The sequence below is a fragment of the Anser anser genome (assembly GCF_964211835.1).
Source record: "Anser anser genome assembly, chromosome: 13".
Classification (NCBI taxonomy): domain Eukaryota; kingdom Metazoa; phylum Chordata; class Aves; order Anseriformes; family Anatidae; genus Anser; species Anser anser.
The window spans coordinates 21,138,228-21,162,625 of record NC_139734.1 but is presented as its reverse complement, the minus strand read 5'-3'; the positions used below and the strand labels follow the sequence as shown (position 1 = coordinate 21,162,625).

Below are 24,398 nucleotides of genomic sequence, written 5' to 3'. Positions count from 1 at the left end.
ACAGCTCTGCCCTGTTTTAAGAAAGTCTTTCAATAAATACGGTGTTATTTTTCACTTTAAGCTGCAAAAAGCTCAGATTCTTCCCCCATTACCATTTTCTTCCAAACAGATCTGACTACATCAGCTCCTTCTACACCTCAGGCAAATCAAGGACTCTGATTCTGCATCTCACTTGGCTTTCAATCATTTGACCCATTTCTTTATCATATTATTCTCTTTACAGTGCAATATGACAAAGCTATCACAAATTCATTCCCAGCAGTTCTCCATTTTCTAGTTCTTTCCTTTAAATTGTTCAGACAAAATGACAAGATCAAGTCTGGCGTATTAAGCTGAAATAGCATGCGCTCGATCAGACTTTCTTTCAGTTTACAGAGCAAAGGCTTTATTGATCTCTTCTAATCAGAAGCACTGGGAGCAATTAGTTGAGCTTGTGAAGCTAGTGAAACGTGCAGAGCAGCAGTTCCTCGGCCCTAGGCCCAGAGCACAAGCGTACAAGAGGGGAAGGGAGAGATTTATTCAACGTGGTCACGCGGTTCTGAGGTGGAGTAAAAAGGGAATTAAGTTCAAGACACTTATCAGCCGAGATCACGGAATTTACCGTGAACAAACACGCACCCGGTGTGTGGGGTTCTAAGGCTTCCTAACAGTCCCCTGCTACTGACTTTGATCTTTTCTGCAGATTCGTGTTTGCTTGTCAGAGACTGTACACACGCCTCAGACAGCTTAATGACACCTTCTGCCACGCTCTGACATAGTCTGAAGCTCTTTCAGTTCAAGCCCAAGTTTGAGCCAATATATTTTCTAAGCATATCTCATCCGCACGAGTTTATTATGGAAACTGTAATTATATAGTTCTGGTCACCTCCGAGCTAGCAGGTTCACACCCATCAGTGCTTGTTAAGGCAAGAACTGCTGATGTGGCTCACGCTAACACGAACGGATATTCGAGCTGGCAGAGCAGAACTGGCAAGTTAGCAGAGAGCATTCTTCCTAAAACCCAGCTCCTGAAAGAAGTGAGACCTATACTTCTGTACTGTGTTCATCTCTCAGTTGCTCCAGCAAATTGCGAACTTGGTAATTAACTTCTGATGAATCTGGCAGAAACGTAGGTCTTATGAAAAAAGGTTTCTGCAAGCTTTGAGATAAAAATATCAACAAAACTCATACAGAAGTAAAAGAAGAGACCAAACAATACCTTCAGCACAGCCAAGGTACATAACTTGCAACTGTTAGACACTTTCAGACATTTTTGACTGTGTACAACAGAGAATCCAAAGCATGCACACTGCATAAAATTAAAAATATATGCACAGTAGGAACTGCATTGTCAAATACCTTGTGAGCTTCCTTCAGATAAGCAGATTGATACTTCATCATTCCTATCATTATCATCCCCCACTTCAGTAGCAGTTTCCTCTCCTGGATTAAGTGCTGATTTAGAAACAAATTCAGATTGATCAGAGAAATCAGCAGGACCTCCTCTAGGGGGTGGGACCTCAATCCCCATTAAACGGTATTTCCGTCTTCGATTCCCAATCCACGTCTTGCAAGAGAAATAAACATGAATGATATCAGAAACTATAACAAAAGCAACAGGCCCACAACCAAGTGAAATTAGCACATCTGCACTCTAAGAACAAGAGCATAGCCAGCAATCCAAGGGAGGTGATTATTCCCCAGTATTTGACCTTCATGAGGCTGCTTCCTGGAGTACTGCGTTCAGTTTTAGTCCTCCAGGACAAGGGAAAAGGGAAAGTTGTGCAGAGCAAGAGGAAGAGAGGCAACAGCTGCAGGTCACACAAGGCAAATTCTGATTGGAATTAAGAAAAAAGAAAAAGTTTTACAGTGAGGGTAGTTCAGCACCACAACACTTTGCCCACAGTTTTGGAATCACCAACTTTGCATGTACTCAACACCTTACTGGACAAGGTCCTGAAAAACCTGACTTCACTCTGAAGGCAGTCGTGCTCTGAATAAAGAGTAGGATTAGGTGACCTTGTAAGGTCCACCCCTACCTGCGTTACTGTATGAATTTAACATACGATCTTTGATTCAGGCTCTCCCACTCCACAACTTCCAGCCGGACTAAAGTATCCAGTGACCCAGATGGCCCATCTATTCTAGGATTTCCTACAGCATACAATAAAATTGTCCAAGGTGGTAGCTCTACATCACTCCACTTCGATGAAGGAACACACTTTGGCAGAAGTAAGCCCAAAGCAATATTATCTTTCACTCCTCTTTAACTGGAAGATGAGTCTTTGAGAAAATTTGCTTGCAGTAAGGTATAACAGTAGTGGGAGATGAAACAGGGCCAGGACCAGGGAGCTTGGAAACCCCCATTCATGACCAGATAGGTATGGATGCTCTAAGTTCATTTTACACCAATAAATCTGACTTGCTTTCTCTGATAAATTCTAAAGAGAAAAAATTACGCTAAAATTATTAAAGACTCAAAATAGAGTTTAACGTGATGAAGGAAGAGTTGCCTGTACCTCTACCGTTTAACTCTCCTCCTTTTGTTGCATTACTCAGGCTTCTGATATCTCATCCAATTTCAGCTCTACTTATCAGCTCCTGTTCCCCGACACTTTACTCCGAAGTCAATTCTTCACTGGCATCCAAAAGTCCTCTCACAGCCAGGAAACAACTTCTTTGCTTATTTTAACTTCTAGTCTTCTTGACCTGGCTCTCCTCCCCTTCCACAGTGTCTATGAGACGGCAGGAGCAGTGCTGACAGCACCACGGGCACCTTCCACGCCGTCCCAGGGCCTGGCCACCCGCTGCCCCAGGACTGCCACCAGGGGGATTTGGCCATGTAAGCTCCGGCTGCGCAGAGCCTGCTCCATTACTGCACAGCATGGTCGTTAGTAGGTTTTGAAGAATACTTAGTGCTGGAACTTCTGGGTTACGAAAAACCAAACACACCTCTAGAAAGCACGCACAACTGCTATTTTTGAATAATTAAAAATTAAGCTGAAATCTCTTTAGCTAGAAAATGACATGCTTAGCCCTGGTTTTGGTAAATCATTTTTGCTTTCCCAACTCTAAATTTCCTCAATGATGAATGCAAAACAAGCACACAAAAAGCTAATTCTCATTATATCCCTAAAATATTACCTCCTTAAAAACTTCAAACATCTGTAAAATACATGTAATCAGACTCACTAAGCCTACCTAGAGCAGCCCATCATGAACTCAGCAGCAGTTTCCCCTGCTTCATCTGAACAGATGAGCAGTGAAAGCTGGGGAAGAAAGGGCAGCGTCCCGGCAGAAGAAGCCAGCAAATGCCCTGTGCAACTGTAAGCGAACAAATCCAGCGGAACTCTGCATGGTGGCAAAGTTTACCTTTCCAGTAGTACTGATATGTTCATAGTACTGGCAATCTTTAAAGTAAGCACAGGGTCATAAGGATCAATCATCTGTACTTCTGGAAAAGCAAAGTTTATCTGGACAAAAATAATGAATTTCCATTGAAAACGCTATTGAAAGGGAAAAGTGGAGAAGTGTATTTAATTGATTTGAAGCAAGATACAATATATATATATAACTATTTTACATAGTTATGTAAATATAAAATGTGTAATATAAATTTATATGAATGTATAAACAATATGTTTCTAATACATACCTTATATATATATACTTGTTTTGTGTATATATATGTTTCTGTATTTATTACTATTTTACTTTTGTTACGTCAGAAATGGAGAAACAGCTGCTAGTTGTACACTACCTACCTAGAATTTACGGTACAGGGAAATACACCCAAAGGCAACAAGGCCTGCACCTTTACTGAAAGTGGGGAGCTTTTTTCCAGAAGAGTCTCTTAGTGCAACTCTTCTTGGCTGAGCATGGAGTACAGAGCACAGACTTTATGGCTCTCTCAGGCCTCAGAACACATCACCGCTGCGTCCTGACTACGAGAAAGCAAGCACACTGCACTCTAATCTCCAGACATTCGTGCTCCCTCCTGAAGAAAACCCAGGCTGGCACATAAGGAAAGAGGCATAAATACGTTGTGCCTACACAGAGCCCAAGACAAATTTAGGAGAGATTCCACAGCACGTTACGGAAATTTCCTATCCACATCTGGGACGCACAGTGTGCCTTAGAGGACCAACAACAGGAAGCACTGAAGATCACACATGCCCTGTAGCATAAATTCAGCCCTTAGAAACAAACAAACATAAAAAGCGCAGCATGATGCAGGACCAACCTAAATCTCACGCTAACTTCTCATGTCTACTATAGAGAGGAACCGCAGGCAGAGGTAGGTCACATACTGGTAACAACAATCAGCTACTATGAAGAAAGGAAATCTTTTTCTTTGTTTATTCATTCATCCATACACACCAGAGAGTTTTATGGTGTTATCTGAGCCTGGTACATCTGCCCTGAAGACAGAAGCATTGAAAGATGTGCACAAAACTTCGTACTGCCATCCTCTGTGTGCCAGTAAGGATGTTCTTAAAGAAACAAAGTAATGGAGGCTAACAAGGGGCGTCAATCCTCCTGTCCTATGAGTAAGGTACTATAGAGCTGGGAGTCCATTTTGAGACGTTTTCAGTGGAAACAGGTTCACCTTTCAAAAAACAAACCGAAGAGCTCGAAAAATATGGAGAAGCTTTGTTCTCTAAAGATAAAAAAATAATACTTCTAAACCTCCAAAAAATGAAATTTAATTTTTTCTTAATTCAGATTCGCTTAGGAAAACAAGCAAGTAAATAACCAGATCAGTGTTCAATACTGAAACCAACTCTGGTACCAGTTTGATATATCAATCCAACAGAGATGGCCACAAGAGAAGAGTTTCAAATAAGGGCTCCTCCCTCATCTTTTGCTTTGGTAGGTGATTAGGAGTAGCATTTGACCTTTTATGTATGAAAGCTTTATGTTCTATTAAATAAAATTACCATGCGTTTTCCTTATATTCCTCCTATATTTCTGAGTAGTTTGATAGTTGTCATCCTGTCTTTCTCAAATAATGGCTCCTATCTCCTCTTCTGCTTTGAAGTCAAAATTTTAAGGGAGAGGTGGAAAAAGACGACAAAGGCTGAAAGGAGTAGTCACAATCGTCATGCCCATTATGATGGGAAGGGAAGACTAATGACATTTTTGTACCAACTGCAAAGACAGTCAGACTGTTTTCTGAAGAATGGAAGCACTGAGTGAATAAGACAGTCACAGATTCAGAGCGGTGATGTCTGGTAATTGTGAATACAGTGGCAACAACTGACGCTTTAACAAACTTCCCCACCTCTGGAGCAGATGATGTGGAGTGATTCTTAGGAAGCAGGTCATCTACGCTAAACCTGTAAATCCTAAAACAACCCTTTGTTCTTTTATGTACGTTTATTTTTCCCTACGAGCATTAACGGAAAAATATTTTCCCTGTATTTTTAGAGAGGCTTCTTTGAATCTTAATCACAATATAAATGATAATGCTTTTAATTCTTCTAGGATATCCCCAAAAACATCTATCGCATTTACTCAAAATCTCACTTGAATCTAAAGAGAATGTCAAATGGTTCATAGTGCTACTCCCACTGCTGATCGATAAGACTCTTACCTGAGGGCTTTCTTCTATATATAGACTGCAGAAAGAACAAGAGAGCACTTCCCAACATGGTCATTCATTATGTAATACATGAAATCTATTTCAAGCTTCCTCATGAAATTTTTAAAAGCTTTCATCTGTCCTATTTTTGCTTCTGCAACAAGATAGGGGAAGACTCCAGATTTCTTACCCGCACTATTTCACAGTCAACATTTAATTCCGCAGCAACAGCTTCAATTTTCTCTCTGCAGACTGAGCCCAGGCTGGTCATGCCATTATCCCAGTATTTCTTTAGGGTAGCTAAGTCTCGGTCACTAAATTGTGTGCGGTCCTGTAACTGTAAGATAAACAAAACAAAAAAAACACTGTTAGATTTAAAAGAAGTCCTTACACTGTTCATTTAATTTCCAGAGGTCTTGCATACAGTAACACGTCACACTGTCTCCATGGCTCTTCTCTTTTTACTCTCCCTGAAGATTTTTTTTAAGTGCTGTTTCCCATCCAGGCTAGTAGAGAGTTCCCTGGGATTTGCCTGAAAGACAGTGCCAGTGCTAAAGCAAGTCCAAAGCACTTTAGCTTTGTTTCAAACTCCACCTGATTTTTTAATTTGTTTTATCTCACTCTATAAGGCCTTACTGAAAATAACTGTTTCCCCTTGTGCTGTTTACTCTCTCCACCCAATTTATGCAAATTATTCCTTAAGGCTTTTCCAGTTTCTCACCCTCCCCCCCTAAAGTTCTTTTATCTTACTGCAAACTACAATACATGCATAATTCAAAGGATTCTGGGTTCCTAAAGGGAATACTTTAATGTTTATTTGGTAAGCTTCAGAGTTTAAATTGGTTCTACTGTTTATTTGCAAGTTCCCCAGCTCTTTGTGTATATTTATCAAAATACGTGATAGTAGATTGCTGATAATAGGCAGTAAAACTGAGAAACGAAGCTAGACCTCCTACTACTTCTTCCTACCACTTTCACGGGCATACAGTAACATTCTGTTAATAGGACTTAAAAGCTTTTTCAATAGTTTTTAGCATAGAATTGTAACTAATATTTCCAGTTTCTTTATTACAACCCATGTTTGTAATCTTTCCTGCTATTAGGCAGGAAATGCAACCACAAAGTGCATCATTAGTTGCCACGTGCTAAATCTGTCATTATTTCAACAGCTGATTTTGTAAGAAATGATTGTGATTTCATGTCTGAAATCTAGGTTTGCTCATTTAAAAGCTGTTAAGAGTTAGAATGAAGTAACCTTAAAGTGCAGTAAAAAGAAATTTTGCAGAACTAGAATAATTTGGATCATGTACAGTTATCAATTTCAATCTTTGTTAGTCCTCAGAATACGGTAATCATTACAATATTCTTCTTTCAAAAATTGCATTGTACTTCTCAACACATGAGAAGCACCTGAGTCTCCTTAATACACTGGTATGGAACAGGGGTGGCGGAACCTTGGCTGCACTTTCACACATTCAAGTAAAGAAGTGTAGGAGCCGTCTCCATCCCTCACACCCAGCAGCTGACACGTTAGGCAGGGGTGCTCAGGCCGGGAGCTCCTCCAACCTACAAGCCACCTTTAAAGAAGGAAAGCAGGGTTACTTCCCGAATCACTCTGACAATCTCTCTTTCTATGGCTGTTGGCAAAACATACTGCAAATTCTGAAAACGGCTGGGAGAGTTCTCCTTCGTTCTGCACGGAGCAGTCGGGGAGAGGCAGCCGAGCGCTGAAAAAAGGGAAGGCAGGAAGCAATGTCACAGCAATGCTAAACCTACAAGGAGAAACAAGTCACTCTGGCCTCCCCAGCTCTCCTGAACAGGCAGGTAGCTCAGGGCAACTCCACCTTCTAAAGCACACTGAGTGTTTTTTCAAAAATGAACAGCGTTTGTTGCTGCTGCTGGAGAGGTCATTGACAACACTGCTGCTACGCTCAAACAGCGTCGTATGAGCTTTACTATACTGTTGTGGTTTAACCCGGCTGGCAGCTAAACACCACACAGCCGTTCGCTCACCCTCCCCCCTCCCTCTCTGGGATGGGGGAGAGAAACGGGAAAGTGAAGCCTGTGAGTTGAGATAAAGACAGTTTATTAAGACAGGAAAATAATAATAACAATAATAATAATAATAGTGATAATGGTAATAGTATTAACAATAATAATGTGTAAGAAAACAAGTGATGCACAATGCAATTGCTCACCACCCGCTGACCGATGCCCAGCCTATTCCCGAGCAGCCCGCCCCCCCACCCCGGCCAGCCACCCCTATATATTGTTTAGCATGACATCAGATGGTATGGAATACCCCTTTGGCCAGTTTGGGTCAGCTGTCCTGGGTCTGTCCCCTCCCAGCTCCTGCTGCACCCCCAGCCTGCTCGCTGGCAGGACAGAGCGAGAAGCCGAAAAGTCCTTGGCCTGGTGTAAACACTGCTCTGCAACAATTAAAACATCAGCATGTTATCAGCGCTCTTCTCATCCTAATCCAAAACATAGCACCCTACCAGCTACTATGAGCTACTTAACTCTGTCCTAACTGGAACCAGGACATATACTTACTATGCAAAGAGAACTTAGAATTTTTGTTTTACCTCGTTCTCAGAAATACTCCCTAGTGTTTAAGATGACAATGCGTTTGTGCTGCTCTTGCAGTGACTGTCACATCAGGTACTTCACCTTTCCTCTCGGTGTGATGGACTCATGCAGCAGCACACGAATCACGCTGATACCGATCATAGGTCACCGAAGGAAATGGAGAACAAGCTTTTTCGGTCAACTGATATGAAAGGACAGACACAAAGCAAAACCAAAAGCCTACGACGCATACTACGTGAGAGAGTCCAGACAGCAGAAACAAAACTGAGAGGAAAAAAACAGTTAAAAGCTATAATGAGGAGTCAGTTCGCTCTCAGGGCTGAGGACAGCAGCCTTACTGTGATGCAGGACTCAGCCTACCCCAGCAAACTCAGTGTACTCTCCAATTCCGATCTCTCCTCCCACTTTAACTTTTCAACTCTTGAGTCCATATCCGATTTGTGCCATTTTTCCCCACCAAGCTCAGCGCTGAACAACCTGCTACAGGCAGCCAAGCGGGTAGGAATCGAGGCTCCTCTGAACAGCTCCAAGTGCTGCCTTCAGAGAGGTTCCTTCTGACAGCCGAAGTAACGACTTCATACAGCTAGGCGGGCTGCAGCAACGAAAAGCAGCATCCGTCACCGGACTTGAAATGTTACCAGCGCCCCAACAGGAAGACTCTTGACGTTTGGGGGCTCAGACTCACCGGCAAGTCAGCGAGAAGGCGGCAGGTTGCTGCACATTGAACAGAGCCCAGCAGCTGCCTGCCTGCACCGCTGCTCCCAGCACACGTGTGCCGCGTTACGCTGCTTCAGAGGGAGTAAAGGAGGAGCGTCCTCACGCTGCTCTCCCGTGCTGCTGGGATCAGCCCCAACCCCTAGGCACGCCAGATGTAAATAACACTTCGGCTTGTCCACAGTTTAGGTCCAGACTAACTCCTCTGCGTGACCGTGCCATACATCTTTTCATGAATTTCTTAGAGGAACTACATTCAGTTACACGATTACGCCCTTGACAAAGATGGCATGGGACTCCTGCACTCTGTGCTGCTCAAACGTTACACAATGCTCTCAAAACAATCAAGGTATTTTGTAAGAAAACAAAGGGGAGAATCCCTGCATCAGACATATAACGGCACTTCCATCAGTTTAGTTAATATTGATAACCTCTGCAAGCTTCGTATCATCAGGGGAACTGAGGAAACAAAGACCCACAGTCCTACAAATCCTGTAACAGTGGTGGTTATGCATCGGTTACCACAGGGTATGAAAAATATCAAAAGATACTACTGAAAAGCTTCATATTTAGGGTAATACTTTTTGTAGCTCAAGACACGTCAGGAATTCAGTTCCTATTTTTACTTCGTTATAACGAACATTACGAACACAATTCTCATTTCCTCTCTTCAGATCCCCTACTTGCCGATTTGAGGCTCGGCTTTATCCCTGGGAGCGTTAACTGTCTGCAGAACACTTTACATTTATCACTTCTGTTGTCCATGTTTTGGAAAGCCGAGAGAAGCTCCTTCCAGCAGAGAACAGACCATCAACTCCCAACGAAAAGCAATCCTTGTGAGCAAATTGAATCAGCAGTTCTGCCAAGCTGAGGGTTAAACCCTGCTTATCCCCTGACCTCTCAAGTGTAATGACAACATTCTTAGAAGAGATGACCCAGTTTATTACGGGCACTCCTGGCCCTTGGCCAAGCCCCTCGTAATACCCACTGTGCACGCAGGATTTGTGGTGCAAATCTAGTGGCTGTAATTGGTAGGAATAATTACATTTCAACGGAATGTCCTTATCCTGTCTGTCATTAAAGCCTGCTTTTAGATCAGTTTTTATGCGTCAGTTGAAAGCGTTTCAGGCCACACGTACAAAAGCTACCCAGAAGCTTCAGATTACAAGGCATATTCTAAACTGAAAGAACTGGAGCTTTAAAATAGATGCAATGACTATTGCATTTATGCTGCAGCTGAGTTACATACGCTGTTACAGACAAAAAGATGTATTAAAATCCCACTGGAATTATATTAACGAAACCAACAGCTCAGTTGTGATGCTCTGTGATGAAGTATTCTAAGGTCACAGCTATTTCTAGCAAACAAACTTCTCGTGACAAATTTTAGTTGCTACCACTCAGAAGCTCTGTCATGGAGAAACAGCAAGAGAACTCACAGCAGGATTCTTTTTTTTTTTTTTTTCACACTTTCAAGGTTCTTCTCTCGCAGCCAAATCACACAATATCTATCAAATTCTTTACCTAAGCTAATCTAAATAGATCTGCTTTTGAGCCAATCTAACACTAGCTTCATTTGATGCCCATTCTTACACTGGAATAAATGAGTCTGTACTTGCTCCTCCACACTTCTCACACTTCCAAAGATCTCCATCACTCTCCTCCACCCCCTCCTGGTCACCTATTTTCAGGTCTGAAGAGATGCAGCCCATGTGGCTGTTCACGGCATGGCTATTCCATGCCTTTGATCACTGTCACTTTGATCACTGGTTTGATCACTCTATTATATTTTGGGAAGAACGGGATGATCAGAACCACAAGCAGCCGACAAGGTGTGACCAAATCCTAGATTTTCTGTACTTCTGACATTATTTTGCTTTGTTCCCCATTCCTAATGATGTCAGCATTCAGCTCTTTGAACTCTGACACTTCTAATAGTCTAGTTGATTTTTTTCCAGAGAATTATCAATTCATTTGTAAAGATCTTATTTGTAAGTAGGAAGTTATTTCTGAGTTAACCATTCTGTACATATTCCTGCTTTCTCATCTGTACCATTTAATATTATTCTTACTCTTCAGTTTATTATTTCTTTATTTCATTACCCAATAAACATGCCAAGTTTCTTACTCCCTAGCAAATGTCACAATTTCTTCTCCAAAGATTAATAGAGTGCATCCCTTTATAGAAAGGATAAGCCAGTCTTCAGTAAGACACGACTCAAGCGTTTAGAACTTGTTTTACTGTTACGTCACTCCGTAATTTTGATGGTCTGTATTTTCCCTTAACGCCATCAGCACATTTAACCTTATTAATGCTATGCCAAATTACACGTTCCTTCTACTTGAGGTTTTAAGCTTGGATCTCAAAACTGCCTCCCACTTTGGTGACAGTCCCGTGACTAATCCTGCTGTGCTGGATAGCCACTGATGTGCATACACAGCGCAGCTGCCCACGCACGAACAGTGCAGCCCAAAGCACCCCTGAAGAGCCATGTGTGCCGCAGACAGGTACACTACGTGCACTTCCACCCTGTAAGACCATACATGTTTCTCCCTTGAGAACAAAAAAAATAGAAGGCAGCTAGTGGCCATAAATACCAGAACAATCCTGGCTGGTTTCTGGACACAGCCCTTCCCCAGGACGCAACAGTTCCTTTCTCAACATGTGGGCAGACAGCTACTCATCACAAGACACTTCCAATCTTCTTGGGATGCGGAAACATACCTGAAGGCCCCTAGCAAAACAGCTAGCACGGCGTTGTTACTGCCAGCTTCATTCGGAGCATAACACCTGGAGAAGACTGCGAGCTGCACAGCCTTCAGACAAAAACATGTTTGAAACAGACGACAAGCAAAAGCAGCATCCAAAGGCACCCTTAAACTATTACAGCTAACGTAGCACTAGCACACAAACTTACACTTCCAGAAATGAGACTTTTTGCATCTTTTTCCACTATGTTGGTAAGCTTTCAGTTTGCTCCGAGTGAGGCAGGACTGATAAATATTTTAATACTGGCATGCAGTTTTAAAATAAAAAGGTACGACTGAAGTGCACTTTGACTGCAAGTAGTTTTAATCCCTGTGGGTGCTCATTTTACTTTAAAAGCTGCTTGAAGACATATTTTCTCCAGCGCACGTTGGCTTACTCTAGCAGTAGGAGTTTTCATGAGACTTTCAGAGCAGAGCCCAACGAGGTCCTTTCTTCAGCAGGTGTAGCGATGTACCGACCCCACTTAGTGTCCTCCACACGTAGCAGCTGTCGGCGCCCTGCGCCCAGACGTGCCAGCACAACTGGTGGCAGGTCTCACAGCGACCTGGAGTTAGATCTGGTCCTCTACTCGATTCAAAGTGCGTTTACTGTGTTCCTTCCGTGACAGGCACAACTCTGAGGGGAGCGTTGTAATGCCGCTATCTCCAGAATTTTGTTGAAATAGTCTGTATTAAACCAGCAATTTAAAATCAAAATGCAAATGTTCAGGACAGGAGCCCTGGGGGACTCCCGCATTTTGAGGGAAAATACCTGCACGCCAGTCTGAGAGGTCAGAGAACGCCAGCTGAAGCTGCAGGCAGACGCAGCTAACCAACCTTCAGAGGCCCCACCAATCTGAGAAGCACACTATGCAAGGCATCAAAGCCGTCGCTACAGTGCAACATTATTCCAGGTGGAAGGGAAATACAAAAATCAGCTCCCTTTTGAGCCTTTTCTACTGAAGGCGATGTCCCCTTGAAACCTTGCATGAGCTAGCCCTGACATTAACATGAAAGGCGATAAATTTCATTGAAAATCCCAGCCAAAATACGTATGTGCTGCACACTCTAAGATTTACTATGTCTGCTTCTGAAGGATGACAGGCTGAAATAATTCTAAAACCTTAATCTGTTGTCTTAATATCAAGTCTGGAACACAAAGTCACTAATACCACTAGAACTATTTCTAAATAGAAATTGGGGAAAAAAAAAAACAACTCCCTCCCACACACACACACAAAAAAGAAAAAAATCCACAGCCCTTGGCTGTCCTCCAGAAACAAAACTCCACAGCTAAGCCAGACACAGCTTACCTAGAGTCAGCACCTGTGAAAAATAGTTTCTGTTGTCAGCACACTAAGTTACAACATGCCTTCCACATTTGATATATTATTAACACTAACCATTCTGTTAAGACATCAGACGACACGACTTAAGAACAGTTAATACACTTAAGACTGAAATGTAAAGAGAAGAAAAAGATAAAAGATATTTTCCCCTTTTTTATTTAGCCAGTTATCTTCATTGCTATCTTTGAATCCTCGTCCTTCCACCACACTGGGGGAAAAAAAGAATAAATCAGTGTATTCATAAAGGGCAATGCACTGTACACACTGTAACAGTATATGGAACTCCACATTTTCCAAGGACATTCTCATGAATAACTGAGTGATATTTCTAGACTAATATTCATTAACTGTCAGGATTACATCATCTTAGAGCATAGCTGAGCAGACTAGCAAGTTTCTGCAGACTTGCATTGATAGCTCTTATTTGCCTCTTGAAGCGGTTGAAGGACAGGGCAAGGAAAACAAAATATCAAAGCAGAAGATTAAAAAAAAAAATCAGATCATCTAAAAGACAATCTTCTCCATTTTAGATAAAATACAGATCAGCCTTTTCACTGTTTGAATGGCAGTAATTGCCATAATCGCAGCCTACAACTCTATCCATTCTAATTCTGTTCCCTCATGCTCTTTCTTCAGAAGAATTTCACGTTTGAAAACAAAGTTTCCTAGGAAGTAGGAGCTTGTTCTCCCTTTTTAGTTTTCCTACACTCATGTCTATACATCAGCTTTGGAGTGCCAACTCCTAAACTTTCCTCCTCAAGAAGAACAATTATGCATTCAAATTGGAAAAAGGCAATCCACAAATCTGGAAACAGTTGCTGTTGAATTGGATTATATTAATCAATAAACCGCAAAAGCTGTTGGTTAAAAGACACAGGAGAGAAGGTCTAAGGAAAAAGAAATCCCTAATAATCATCCTTAACAAACAGGCATTCCCAAATCCTCGAAGGTTTATACTTATCCCAGAAATTCCTTCTACAGCTTGTGTCAGATGTCTAGCGTGACCACCACGCCTCAACAACCTGTCCAGTGCTGGGAAGAAGAGGACAGTATCACACTGCTCTACGGGACAAGAATGTCACTTACCAAAAAGCTTTTCCAGACAGCTTGCCCTGGGTATGTTACTCATCAAAGTATTTAACAGCACAAAGGGTAATGGCCCCAAACACAGCCCCCCAGTTTAACACACCACCCAAGCCTCCCATCTTCCCTGCGAAAAACCTACCTGCTCTCTAACCCTACCTGCCCATTACCATTTTCCTGGTCTCCTATAAAAAAAAAATACTCTCACTACCAGCCCACCATGAAGCACAAAGCATCCAGTTCCTCGATCACCAGATATTAAGAAACTCACAACCCTGTCTGGCTCACCTTCTACATAGATTCACCTAACAAGTCAGACATCCAAATGTAAGTCAGATGAGGGTAAACACTGCCCTAAGAAGTAACTTATCTGGAGTGCCTGACAGAAAGGTAGGATCCTTTCTGCCCTACGCAGCAAAGGAGATACACCATTTGCGATTCGCTCTGTGCTGTGAAGACGGCTGCCCTGAAATTCTATCTGTTGCCTTCTCAGTCATAACAACCTCCCTGCAGCAGCCACAGCAATTGCTTACATCTGCATTTTCCAGTTGGGTGCATCCCCATATGGCAACGCAGCCTTGGTAGAGCAAAAAGAGAAAGAAATTGAACAAAACTAACCGCCCCCCATAAGTTGCATACTAACTTTCTAAACAATCTAAGTCAGGTGTTGCAGTCTGGCTGGCAGAGGAACAGGAGAAGTAATGAGAAAAAGAAATGATTTCATTTACATAGGGACTTCAGAGCAAAATGGCTTGGAAGAAATAGTTTACACTGTTAAACAGGTGATTAAAGTTATGGTTTAGGGAGAAAAGCGATGCTAATGCAGCTGTTGATGTTAATGGAAAAGTCTTCCCTTAAGTGTTCCAAATATCTAAAGTTCAAGCTAGGGAAGTGTCAAATTGTAATGCTTACCTCCAAATAAGAGTGGGAGTACGGCATACTGTGGGGAAAGGCAGCTATAATTAAAATGCCAGAAGAAAGTGGAACCACCAGCCCTTCCCCAGGAGACATTACCCCTGGAGAGACTTCACTTGTAAACAGAGAGCGGCCTGGCACGGTAACTTCCCTTACTACAGAAGGAATTAGTCAGCAAATCTGTAGTTCATCAGGAGGTAAAATGCCCCGATTCTCTGCAAAAAGATATGCCAGCTGCAGCACAGAGGTGCTCCTGTGCCTTCCCAAGCAGCCGAGAATTCCACCCCCACATGTACTTTCTCTCACCCTTCCCCACCATACACACACTGAACATATGCAGGCCTAAGTGGCCAGCCGATTGCCAACGTCCACAAAATGCTTCGTGACACATTAGTTGGTACACACAGAGAAGTAGAAACCGATAGGAAAAATGTAATATGCTCAATCATTATTCAGTACTGAAAACCATCTGAATTTAATTCAGCCTGAGGTGAATACAGAATGTCACAAAGTCTGAAGGAGCAAAGAACAGATTACTCTGTTTAGAAACATGAACTTCTGAATTATCAGTTTAAATGCTGTTAAAAGTTCAGGATGTCCTGCCTAAGCATTATCCACTGATAATAAAAAAAAAATGGAGAGACAACAAGGGATTTGGTGCTATTCTTAACAGCCCTGCAGGGCTCTGGATTCAGGACAGAATCCGCCACAGACGGCCACAGCCAGCACCAGGAACTCTGCCGTCACCCACCAGGTCCCTGCTCCCAGCCCCAAGCTCCTGCTGCCTACTTGGAGCTGGCTCCGGCACTCACCTGATCCCAAGTACATTCGGCTCACTAAAAGCAGGGGAAATACAAACTCAGCAGAAGAAAAATAGATCTGACAGGTCAGATGTTCGGCCTGGAGTACCTTGCAATTAGGTACCAGCACCAGTGCCATGGCTGAGTGTGTGTGGGGGGGGAAAACTTCCCCTTTCGGCAGTGAAGTGCTGTGAAATCAGCTCAGCCAACTAGTGAAGCTGTACCTTGGGACACTGACCAGCCTTATGTTATAAATGAGAGTGGGAAGGTGCCTTCCAGAAAAAGGCTACGTTTACAAAAGCTTACTCAAGAAAGCTTGCACTTGGAAGGGACAAAACAGATGGAACAACCAACAGGATTGCTGTCACCTTCACCCCAATGAACAATTTTGTACAGGATTTGTATAAAAGGAAGAGCATCTTCCTCTGGAAAGTGCTCTTCTAAAGTACTCTCTAATAAACAGAAATAAAAATGATACTGTCAAAGTCTGAAGAAACTAGAAATGGGCCACTGCTGGAACCTAGCAAAAGTCTGAGAGGAAACAATTAACGTCAACAAACAGCCACGGGTACCCAGCAGGGAAGAGAAGGCAAGGCGAGGTTCTTCCATTACCTAGACATCATTACCAAAGCAATACACATGACACAGCTCAGTGGTTTGTAGTTCGGCTATCATGACAGTCATCTCCCTGACTATTGCTTCTGATATAGTTGGACTAACACGTAAATGCCTCTTGAGAGCTTAGTTTGTACCACCCAAGCTGCAGGTTTTGGGCCCGTTTTCACCGTAAGCAAGCAGATTCTACATGCTCTTCAAAGAGAAGTTCACAGGCTACTCTTGAACCAAAATGCAGAACAGTAACCAAACGGAAGAGTTGGATACAGATATTTTCCTTACAAAAGCTGATTCATACCTTGTATCATGCTTGGAGTAATTTGTGAATTGAAGACACCAACCTGGCTGATTCTGCCTAATGTAAAATGACACATGGATAAAATGAGTTTTGAGAAAGTTACTACAGATAGCAGGGACTAATTCTGTGAATGTGCACAGAGTAACAGAAAAGAGTGTTACTCGCTGGGGCATTTCATTCTCTCTCAAATAGAAACCATTCCATTTCAGCTAATAGCACAATTCATATACCTGGGCATCACATTACTTGACTTGCTTTTAAAGATAAACATCAGCTTCATGATAACTGAAGCATTGTAGCTGTCGATTATGCTTTGACTAACACAAACATTAAGGAAAAAAAAAAAACACCCAAAAAAGCACACAACCTAAACCAAACTGAAATTCTAAAAAATGCATTTGCATGAAATTTTATTCCTCTACTTAATACATTATATACTTGAATGGAAATATACTTACTGCTCTTTTTCTGGAACAACCTGTAATCCAAGGCACAGTAAGGTTTCCTGAAATCTGTAGAGGGGAAGGGGAAAAGAACAGAAAACAATAGCAGTTTAGGTTGCTACTATAACAACAGTGAGCAGCTTTCAAAGACTTCAATATTGTGCATTTGGTTCTGATAGCAGTGTATTTATAACAGTTTAAGATGTAAAAGCAAAACACTCACACCTGCCTTACAAACTGAGTCTTACAAGTAAGACTAACAAATAACTGGTTCTTCGGGTGAGGGTGACAACACAACCGCAACTCAGACCCTTCTGTACTTTTGCTATCTCAAAACTTGTATTTTAAAAATTTAAGTTTTCATCTTCTATCTGTCACAAAGCTCGTAAGATTAAGCAAACCGGAGTTAGGCAAAGGCCTAATGTTTGACAGAAGTGCTGTAATGTATTTTTCAGTTACATCAGTTAAACTTTCAGAAGAAAAATACTAGGACATTAGTAACTGAAATATTTAACATCAAATGTTAAGAATTTGTAGACTATCAGAAAAAAGAGGGACATTAGGCTGGAGAAGGATGGGGAATGGGTGTGAAGGTGAAGGTTAGGTTCCTTGATTCCTACTGCTCCCCCACCATTCCCAGAGCCAGGCTTATCAAAAATAACCTTGTATTATCTTCCCTGGACATGGGCAATGTTTCATCGCCTGGAATATTTGAGGCTTATTTAGGATTTCATGTTCAGCTTCTGCTGCAGACAAGCAATGCTTCAGACTAAACATAGCTCAAGAGATTAATCAATCTCAAGTTGTTACACACACTATGCATGAGGAAGAAAAACCTACTTGCTTCTGCTGACTATATCAAGCTATGCTAATAGTTGTTGTATTTGGGAAGGGCTCTAATAATGCATCTTTCAGCATGAGTATAACCAAATATAGAATACCTGGTACAGTTTGTCCATTGTACAAGCACATAAGATACTTTTACTCTTCAAGCTTTTAGCTGAAAGTGCTTGAGGGTTACCTCATGTCACACACTTTCCCATTATAGCACAAGGAGGGCTGAGAGGGAGGGCTACAAATGAACACCGTCGCCTCCTAAGAGCAAGTCTGCACCAGCTCTCTTGACTAAAATACCAATTTCTTACTTGCACACATTTTAGAAACCAAGTAGAAACAAGTTATGTCTATTACAATTTCCTACCCCACACAACAGCTTCGCACAACAGAAAAGCAGTGCGAGTATCCACACAATTTGCTCTCCTGAGTCTTCCTGTTTATGTTTTATTTTTTTCCTGCTAAATTAACCACGAGGTTAAACTGAATTACTTCAGCAACGGATCAGACCCAACGCTGGTTTATATTCTTATTCCTCAGAAGACCAACAAATTTAAAGAGGGGCTATGGAAAAAAAAATGCTTTTTTGTGTAAATAGAAGGATCGGTCTGGCAGAGCATTAACAGTTGACTGGAACACAAACGTACACCAGTTCTGACAGACATGATGCCAAATACAATAAAGTTTAACTATCTGAAAGACTATATATGTGAAAATATTCTAAATTGGCTCTGTGAAAAGGCCGAAGGTTTTTTCTCCTTTGGTTGTCTTCCTGCAGCAGCGAGAGTCCAGACGCCCGCAGCTGTAACCACTAGTCCTGCTCCAACGGGAACAGCGATGGTGAGTTGCAAAAATGGCAACCTAAAGCAGCTGTTAAGGAAAATATATTGCGTCTCAGAGGGAACAGAGACTAAGGGGAAACTCTTGCAGATGCTCCAGAAAGCCCCAAAGTACTGCAACACTAGCGTGTTACCAGTTCTGTATCTTCAAGCGATTAGGCAACACAGGTCCCTGCACAACCTCCTCCCAATTCACCGGGATGTCACTGTCCCAGGTTCAGTGCCCTGGGACAATTGCAGAGCCCCAGCCACCACCTGGCTGCAGTTTCCTGGGGCTACGGGAGGCCCCGTGCCGTGCTTTAGCAGGCTGCTCACTGCCGCTCTCCTCCCCAGCAGGCCCACGGGTTCGCTCTGCTCGTGCTGCTGGAAGCAGTTCGTCCCAGAAATAAAGGGCAGACACCAACTGTGACAAATGCAGCTCTGCTTCTGTTACAGGAACGAGTGTCAGGAAACACTTTGCCCAAGACTCTGCAGAGAAAACCATGTTGTTTGCCCCGCAAAACGCCGTGCTGCCCCAAATTAACAAGGAAGTCGTCGTCGCGTCTTCAAAAAATCTCTAAGGGAGTAAACAAACCACTCTGACACATTTAATAACACAGAAGAGAGTTTTGAGTTCTCGTTCCTTAAATAAAGCAAACTTACAGCTCATTCATATAAAGCAGTATCCTTAAAGTGGATCTCAGTAATAAATAAACACAACTTATATATATCCTCCTCTGCTGCACTGGCTGCAGTGTTTAGGATTTTCCCTAAAAGAAGATAGGACTAAATTAGATTAACCGTGCTTCAGTATGTAGAACAAAGTAATTAAAAAACCGCACATACTTTCCACAGGATTTTTGCCCCTTAGGGTTGCAGGGGGAGGAAACCAAGAGTAAATCTGCGTTCAGCCTTGAGGAGCAGTAAGAATAGCCTCCCTCGTTCGGGGAGCTGAAAGCCAGCCTAACAAAAGTACGTAGCTTGAACAATTTGTTTAGCAAAACCGCTCAGGCATTAAAATTGATCATTTTATTAAATTTATTCTTAGGTTACACTAACATGAATTTGATTAATTGAACCAGTAAGGAAGCTATAACTAATTGCTAATTAGATGCCCCACCAATGTACAACAGTAATCACTTCATCAAAACACCAATCACGCGTTCCTGCCTTTAAAGAAGCATCTGCTTGGCTGCTTAACTACTCTAACAAGCCTGCAAACTCGGGTTTAATCTATTTTTAAATTTAGGAAAATGTCCCTAAGTTTAAGGATCTTCATTCCTAGGCTGATAAATTGGCTAAACATGGGCAGTAACAGTAACAGGAACTGACTACGCACAAAAGAAGTGTGATCTTGTATATGTCTACAAGAAGCTAGACAGCACCTGGAAAAAAAAAAACTCTCGAGAAGAAAAAAAATAATGAATTAATACAGTCATAAAATACATGTCTCTGGAAGTTTAATATATAGAGGTTATTACGGTGTAAGTAAAGGGAGTGTCTACAAGAGATACCAGTCATACTAGACTTGGGGTTTTTTCTCTGGCTTCCCTGAAATTCTGGGAAGCAAATGAGTACTTAATACACTCTGCCCAACCTGAGCTGAGGACCACAGACAACCAAACCACAGCAAAGGAGTGCATTGGGTACGGGGAGCTGTTCGTTCCCCTTTTTCCCTTCTACTTGAGCTGAGAAAGGTCTGCTAAATCCACAGAATCACAGCCAATTCAGCCAACAGAAAAGGCATTCCTCTGAATTCCAGCTTTCAGCCCCAAACTGGAACTACCCTTCAGTCCACGTCTAGAGGAAATAATGCCTCAGGGGAGCTGTGTCCCACCGCACAGCCAGGGGGCAAAAACACAGCAGGAAAGGAAAGGGGAAGCAGTGGGCTTCTTAACTGAACCTCAGTATTTGATCGGAGCAAGCCTTCCTACAGTCCTAAATGGCCAGAAAGGGGCTCAGAGGAGGGCTGACAACTCATAATTTTAAGAGGAGCACTTGGGGAAGGAGGGAGTGAAAGGTGCGCAGACCTGATGATTTCGATAAAACGTGTTATCAGCTTATTGGGGCGTGCCACATTACAGATAATCTTGAAGGTGGCAGGTGAACGTTTCTTGTAAAAGTGAGATGAGTTTTGGAAGTGAGTCCCTGTCATGCACTGACACGTCCTAAGATACAGACCTCACTGTTGCATTGTTCTGCAACACGCTAAAAACTCTTGTCAAGGAATGCAGTGGTGTGGAGAAATCAGCACCACCACTTCTGCAAGGCTGTACGGATCTGCCCAGGCTGTAGGACACTTCTCCTCTGCAGTTGCTACAGAACCATGATTCCATACGCCCTAACCCCACAGCTTCTGTCTGCTCTCACAAATTTTCTGATGCTGACGAGTATCATCTCAGAGTTTCCCAGCATGGATGCTTACAGCACCAAGTCAGTTAACAGCAACCTTCCCAGTTTTTCCAAGGCTTAAGACTGGGAAAGGCAGAGGATGCCACAAGAAACAGAATTTCCCCCAGCCCAAGCTGCATTCCCAAAATCCACAGAACAGGGTTTGTTAAAGACAGGCATGGAAGTCAAACGGAGTAAAGAACTCCTTACTTACCAAACAGGTACATCTTTATAACGGGGAAAAACAACAAAGTAAGTTACAGAGGTGTCCTTGTTCTGATCCACACCATACCACTTGGATAAAATGCCACCTGCCATGAACCATTCCATCCATAGAGACTCAGTCCCTACACCCCCAAAATATCCCAAATCTGAGTTATTTCAAATTTCTAAAAGAATTAATAATAATTAAAAAAAAAAAAACAGTAATACAGCTCACTGATGCTTTTTCAAGAGTGAAATAAAGTACCACGAGCATACAGCTGGAGGTACCAATACTGTATTTCACTATGTGAAACTTAAGAAAAGTTTCCTGAACTGTATTGTATGTGCTTTTGCAGCTTTACCAACCCTTTATAGAACAGATGCACACATTTACAGCTTTTCTTCTCCCATGAAACTGAAATTTCAAAAGTAAACATCATTTAATGAATTTTGTAATTCAAGAACAGTAATAGCAAACACTGACAGACCATCTGAGAGCGGATGGGAAAAACAGCTCATCCGAATTATCTGACTTAAAAAAGGCCATAAATAAGAATTGCAGATGTCCCATCTACTATACAGAATCTAGTCCAGAGATTACATGTTCCTCAAACCTCAGGTTTGCCAAGAAAAGCAGTAATCCTGATGATTTCTGGTGAAAAGTAGTACGCACTTGGACTCAAAAACTTTCTTTCAAATCCTCACGAGATAGGAACATGTCAGGAAGAAGAGGGAAAAAAAGACAGAAAAACCACCACAAAGTATTGCTCCCTACACTAGTGAACAATGTACAAGAAATGATGGTATGTTTTTATATGGTTCATTTTGGGGATAAATTTTAAAATGTAACAGACAAAAGCACAGAAGTAACACAGGTAATATAACATCCTGTCAGCTGTAAGACTTATCTCAGTGTCTATAGATTATGGCATGCCAGACTGCACAAAAATCCATTAAAAAATCAATTTGGATGTTTCCTGCACGATTATCTCTCCCTTGTTTATAAAAAAAAAAAAAAAGGTAAGTGTATCTGTGTTACAGCTTCTTCTGAAGATCTCGTAGTTCTTCAATTATCTGCATTTAATTTTCCCCTCTCAATATCCTTGAATGGGCTCTGTTGTAGGACGAGGAAATAACAGGACTGAATGTAAAACTGATATTTGAATTAGATGCTGTGGGAGAGGAAGAATATTTGCTTGCTTAGTGTCTTCCATTATCTTATCTAGCTTGAGAGAGATCTAATAACTAACAAAAAAACGGTCCAAGGTATTGGCAACTGCATAGTGGGTAAAGGCAGTGCTGATGGAAGAGCTAATCCAAGCTGACATTAATAAGGGCAAGCAACTGCACAGCACACAAATGGCAGTATGATCCCATGTTGTGCCCTCTGCCACATGCAAAGGATGCCTGCAGAGGAACAACCAAGGGAATAGCTGTGACATGCACTGGCAAGCCAGGTCAGGACAACACAGACTAGCGTGCATCAGCAGTCACAGGTATGATCCTCTTGTAAACAAACTTTACCTATTAAAACCATAAAGCCCCTACTGATCCTCATTATATGGCTGCCCAGTATAGCCACGGGCTCAGCTACACAGCTAAGCGCAACCATACTTTAGTCCTCCCTTCACTTCTGTTTAAGAAGGAATCATCGCTGCTGAAAGATGTAAATCGAGCACAGCTTGCAGAAATATGAACCTACCCCTTACCAGCTACCAGCTTTCAAAGAACACAGTACTTATCTATGACCTGGTCTTCAAGGTTTGAAGATGAATATATTGACAGATTACCTGGTAATTATTTTGGTTTTGTGACAGCCTCAGTTGACTTGAAGATGTAAAATGAGGAGAAAAAGTACTTCTTGATGGATTAGCACTGCTATATAATGTACTGGATGTTGTATGCAACGAGGTCCGTGCAGGCAAGTGGTAGTCTCTGTTATGATACAGAACATTGTCAGGCACGTCCCTGGCATTCACCATCTGAGAACTACAGCTCATGTTTCTTCCTGGCCCCGACAAGGCCGCGCTTTGGTTCTCTACTCGAACAGAACTGCTACTTTCACAGTATCTTGAATAGCTTTGTATTTGTGCTCCCATGGATGCCAGTTCTTCTTCTCTAGCATACTCGTCATCCACATCTCCAGTTTCCATCGCAATGGACAGACAGCTGCCTTCCCCCGAGCAGTGCTTCTGTGCCGTGCTTCCTCCCACAAGTCTTTGAGGTTGATCTGTAACCGCCAGAGAAAACACTTCACGGATTTCCAGGTTTTGCGTGCTACAAGAAGGGTCCCTAGTATTAGCCCTTTGTCCGGGGGGCACATGCGATGCAAGAGCTGCATGTTCCGGTTTTTGTAACCTTTGACATCCCACGGGTTCAGCTTTACAAGGTCTGTGGCATATCATCGGTTTCTGAGGTAACACCAACTCTGCGGCCTGCACTGACGAGCCACCATAGCTTTTTTTAGTGTGGCTATATATGGAGTTCGCAGAATTCAGTACGCTTGTTTGTCTAGATAAAATAATAGTCTTTTCCCCTACTAATAGGGAAGCATTTTTACAGTGCGGTACTTGTCGTCCTATAGGGATGTGCTGCTGCTGAAAGTCTGTGTCATTTTTTCCCGAGAGTCTTGGAATAGAGGTTTTGTGTATTTCTGCCATTGAAGCATTTGTCTGCTTGGTGGATCCTTGCCTACTGGATGAACTAGCAGGACTGTATATACCAGTAACTATTACATCGTTATTAGAAGAGGTCCAAGAAGACTGCTGACTTTGGGATCGAGCAATATTTACCACATTTCTAACTGCTGCTTCTGGAGGTACTGAGGGAGTAGTAGGGGCAGTCCCTGGGGGAGTGCCTCCAGATTCTACAGCACTCTTGCTGCTCATCTTCCTTCTTTTATTGCCAACCCACGTCTGCAAACAACAAACAACAACGACAACAAACACAAAACAAAGCATTAAATAAGCAGAAAAAAATAGGCATTTTTTTAATCTTTAAGCAGATCTGATGAAATGTTAAGTGTTCAAGTTGA

At 42.3% G+C, this 24,398-nt stretch overlaps 1 protein-coding gene across 11 annotated transcripts in view; it reads right to left on the bottom strand.

Annotated features, from left to right (window-relative positions):
* HDX (highly divergent homeobox) overlaps positions 1-24,398 on the bottom strand; it is a 52,420-nt gene that overhangs the window by 15,320 nt on the left and 12,702 nt on the right. For 10 of the 11 annotated variants that reach the window (XM_083797651.1, XM_083797646.1, XM_083797652.1 and 7 more), the window contains 4 exons: positions 23,155-24,279; positions 17,133-17,186; positions 5,754-5,900; positions 1,339-1,546 (listed from right to left, as the gene is read on the bottom strand). In XM_083797651.1, coding sequence (XP_083653777.1) covers positions 1,339-1,546; positions 5,754-5,900; positions 17,133-17,186; positions 23,155-24,279 — 1,534 coding nt within the window. The remainder of the gene's footprint in view (positions 1-1,338; positions 1,547-5,753; positions 5,901-17,132; positions 17,187-23,154; positions 24,280-24,398) is intronic. The other variant, XM_083797648.1, reaches the window with a different exon arrangement.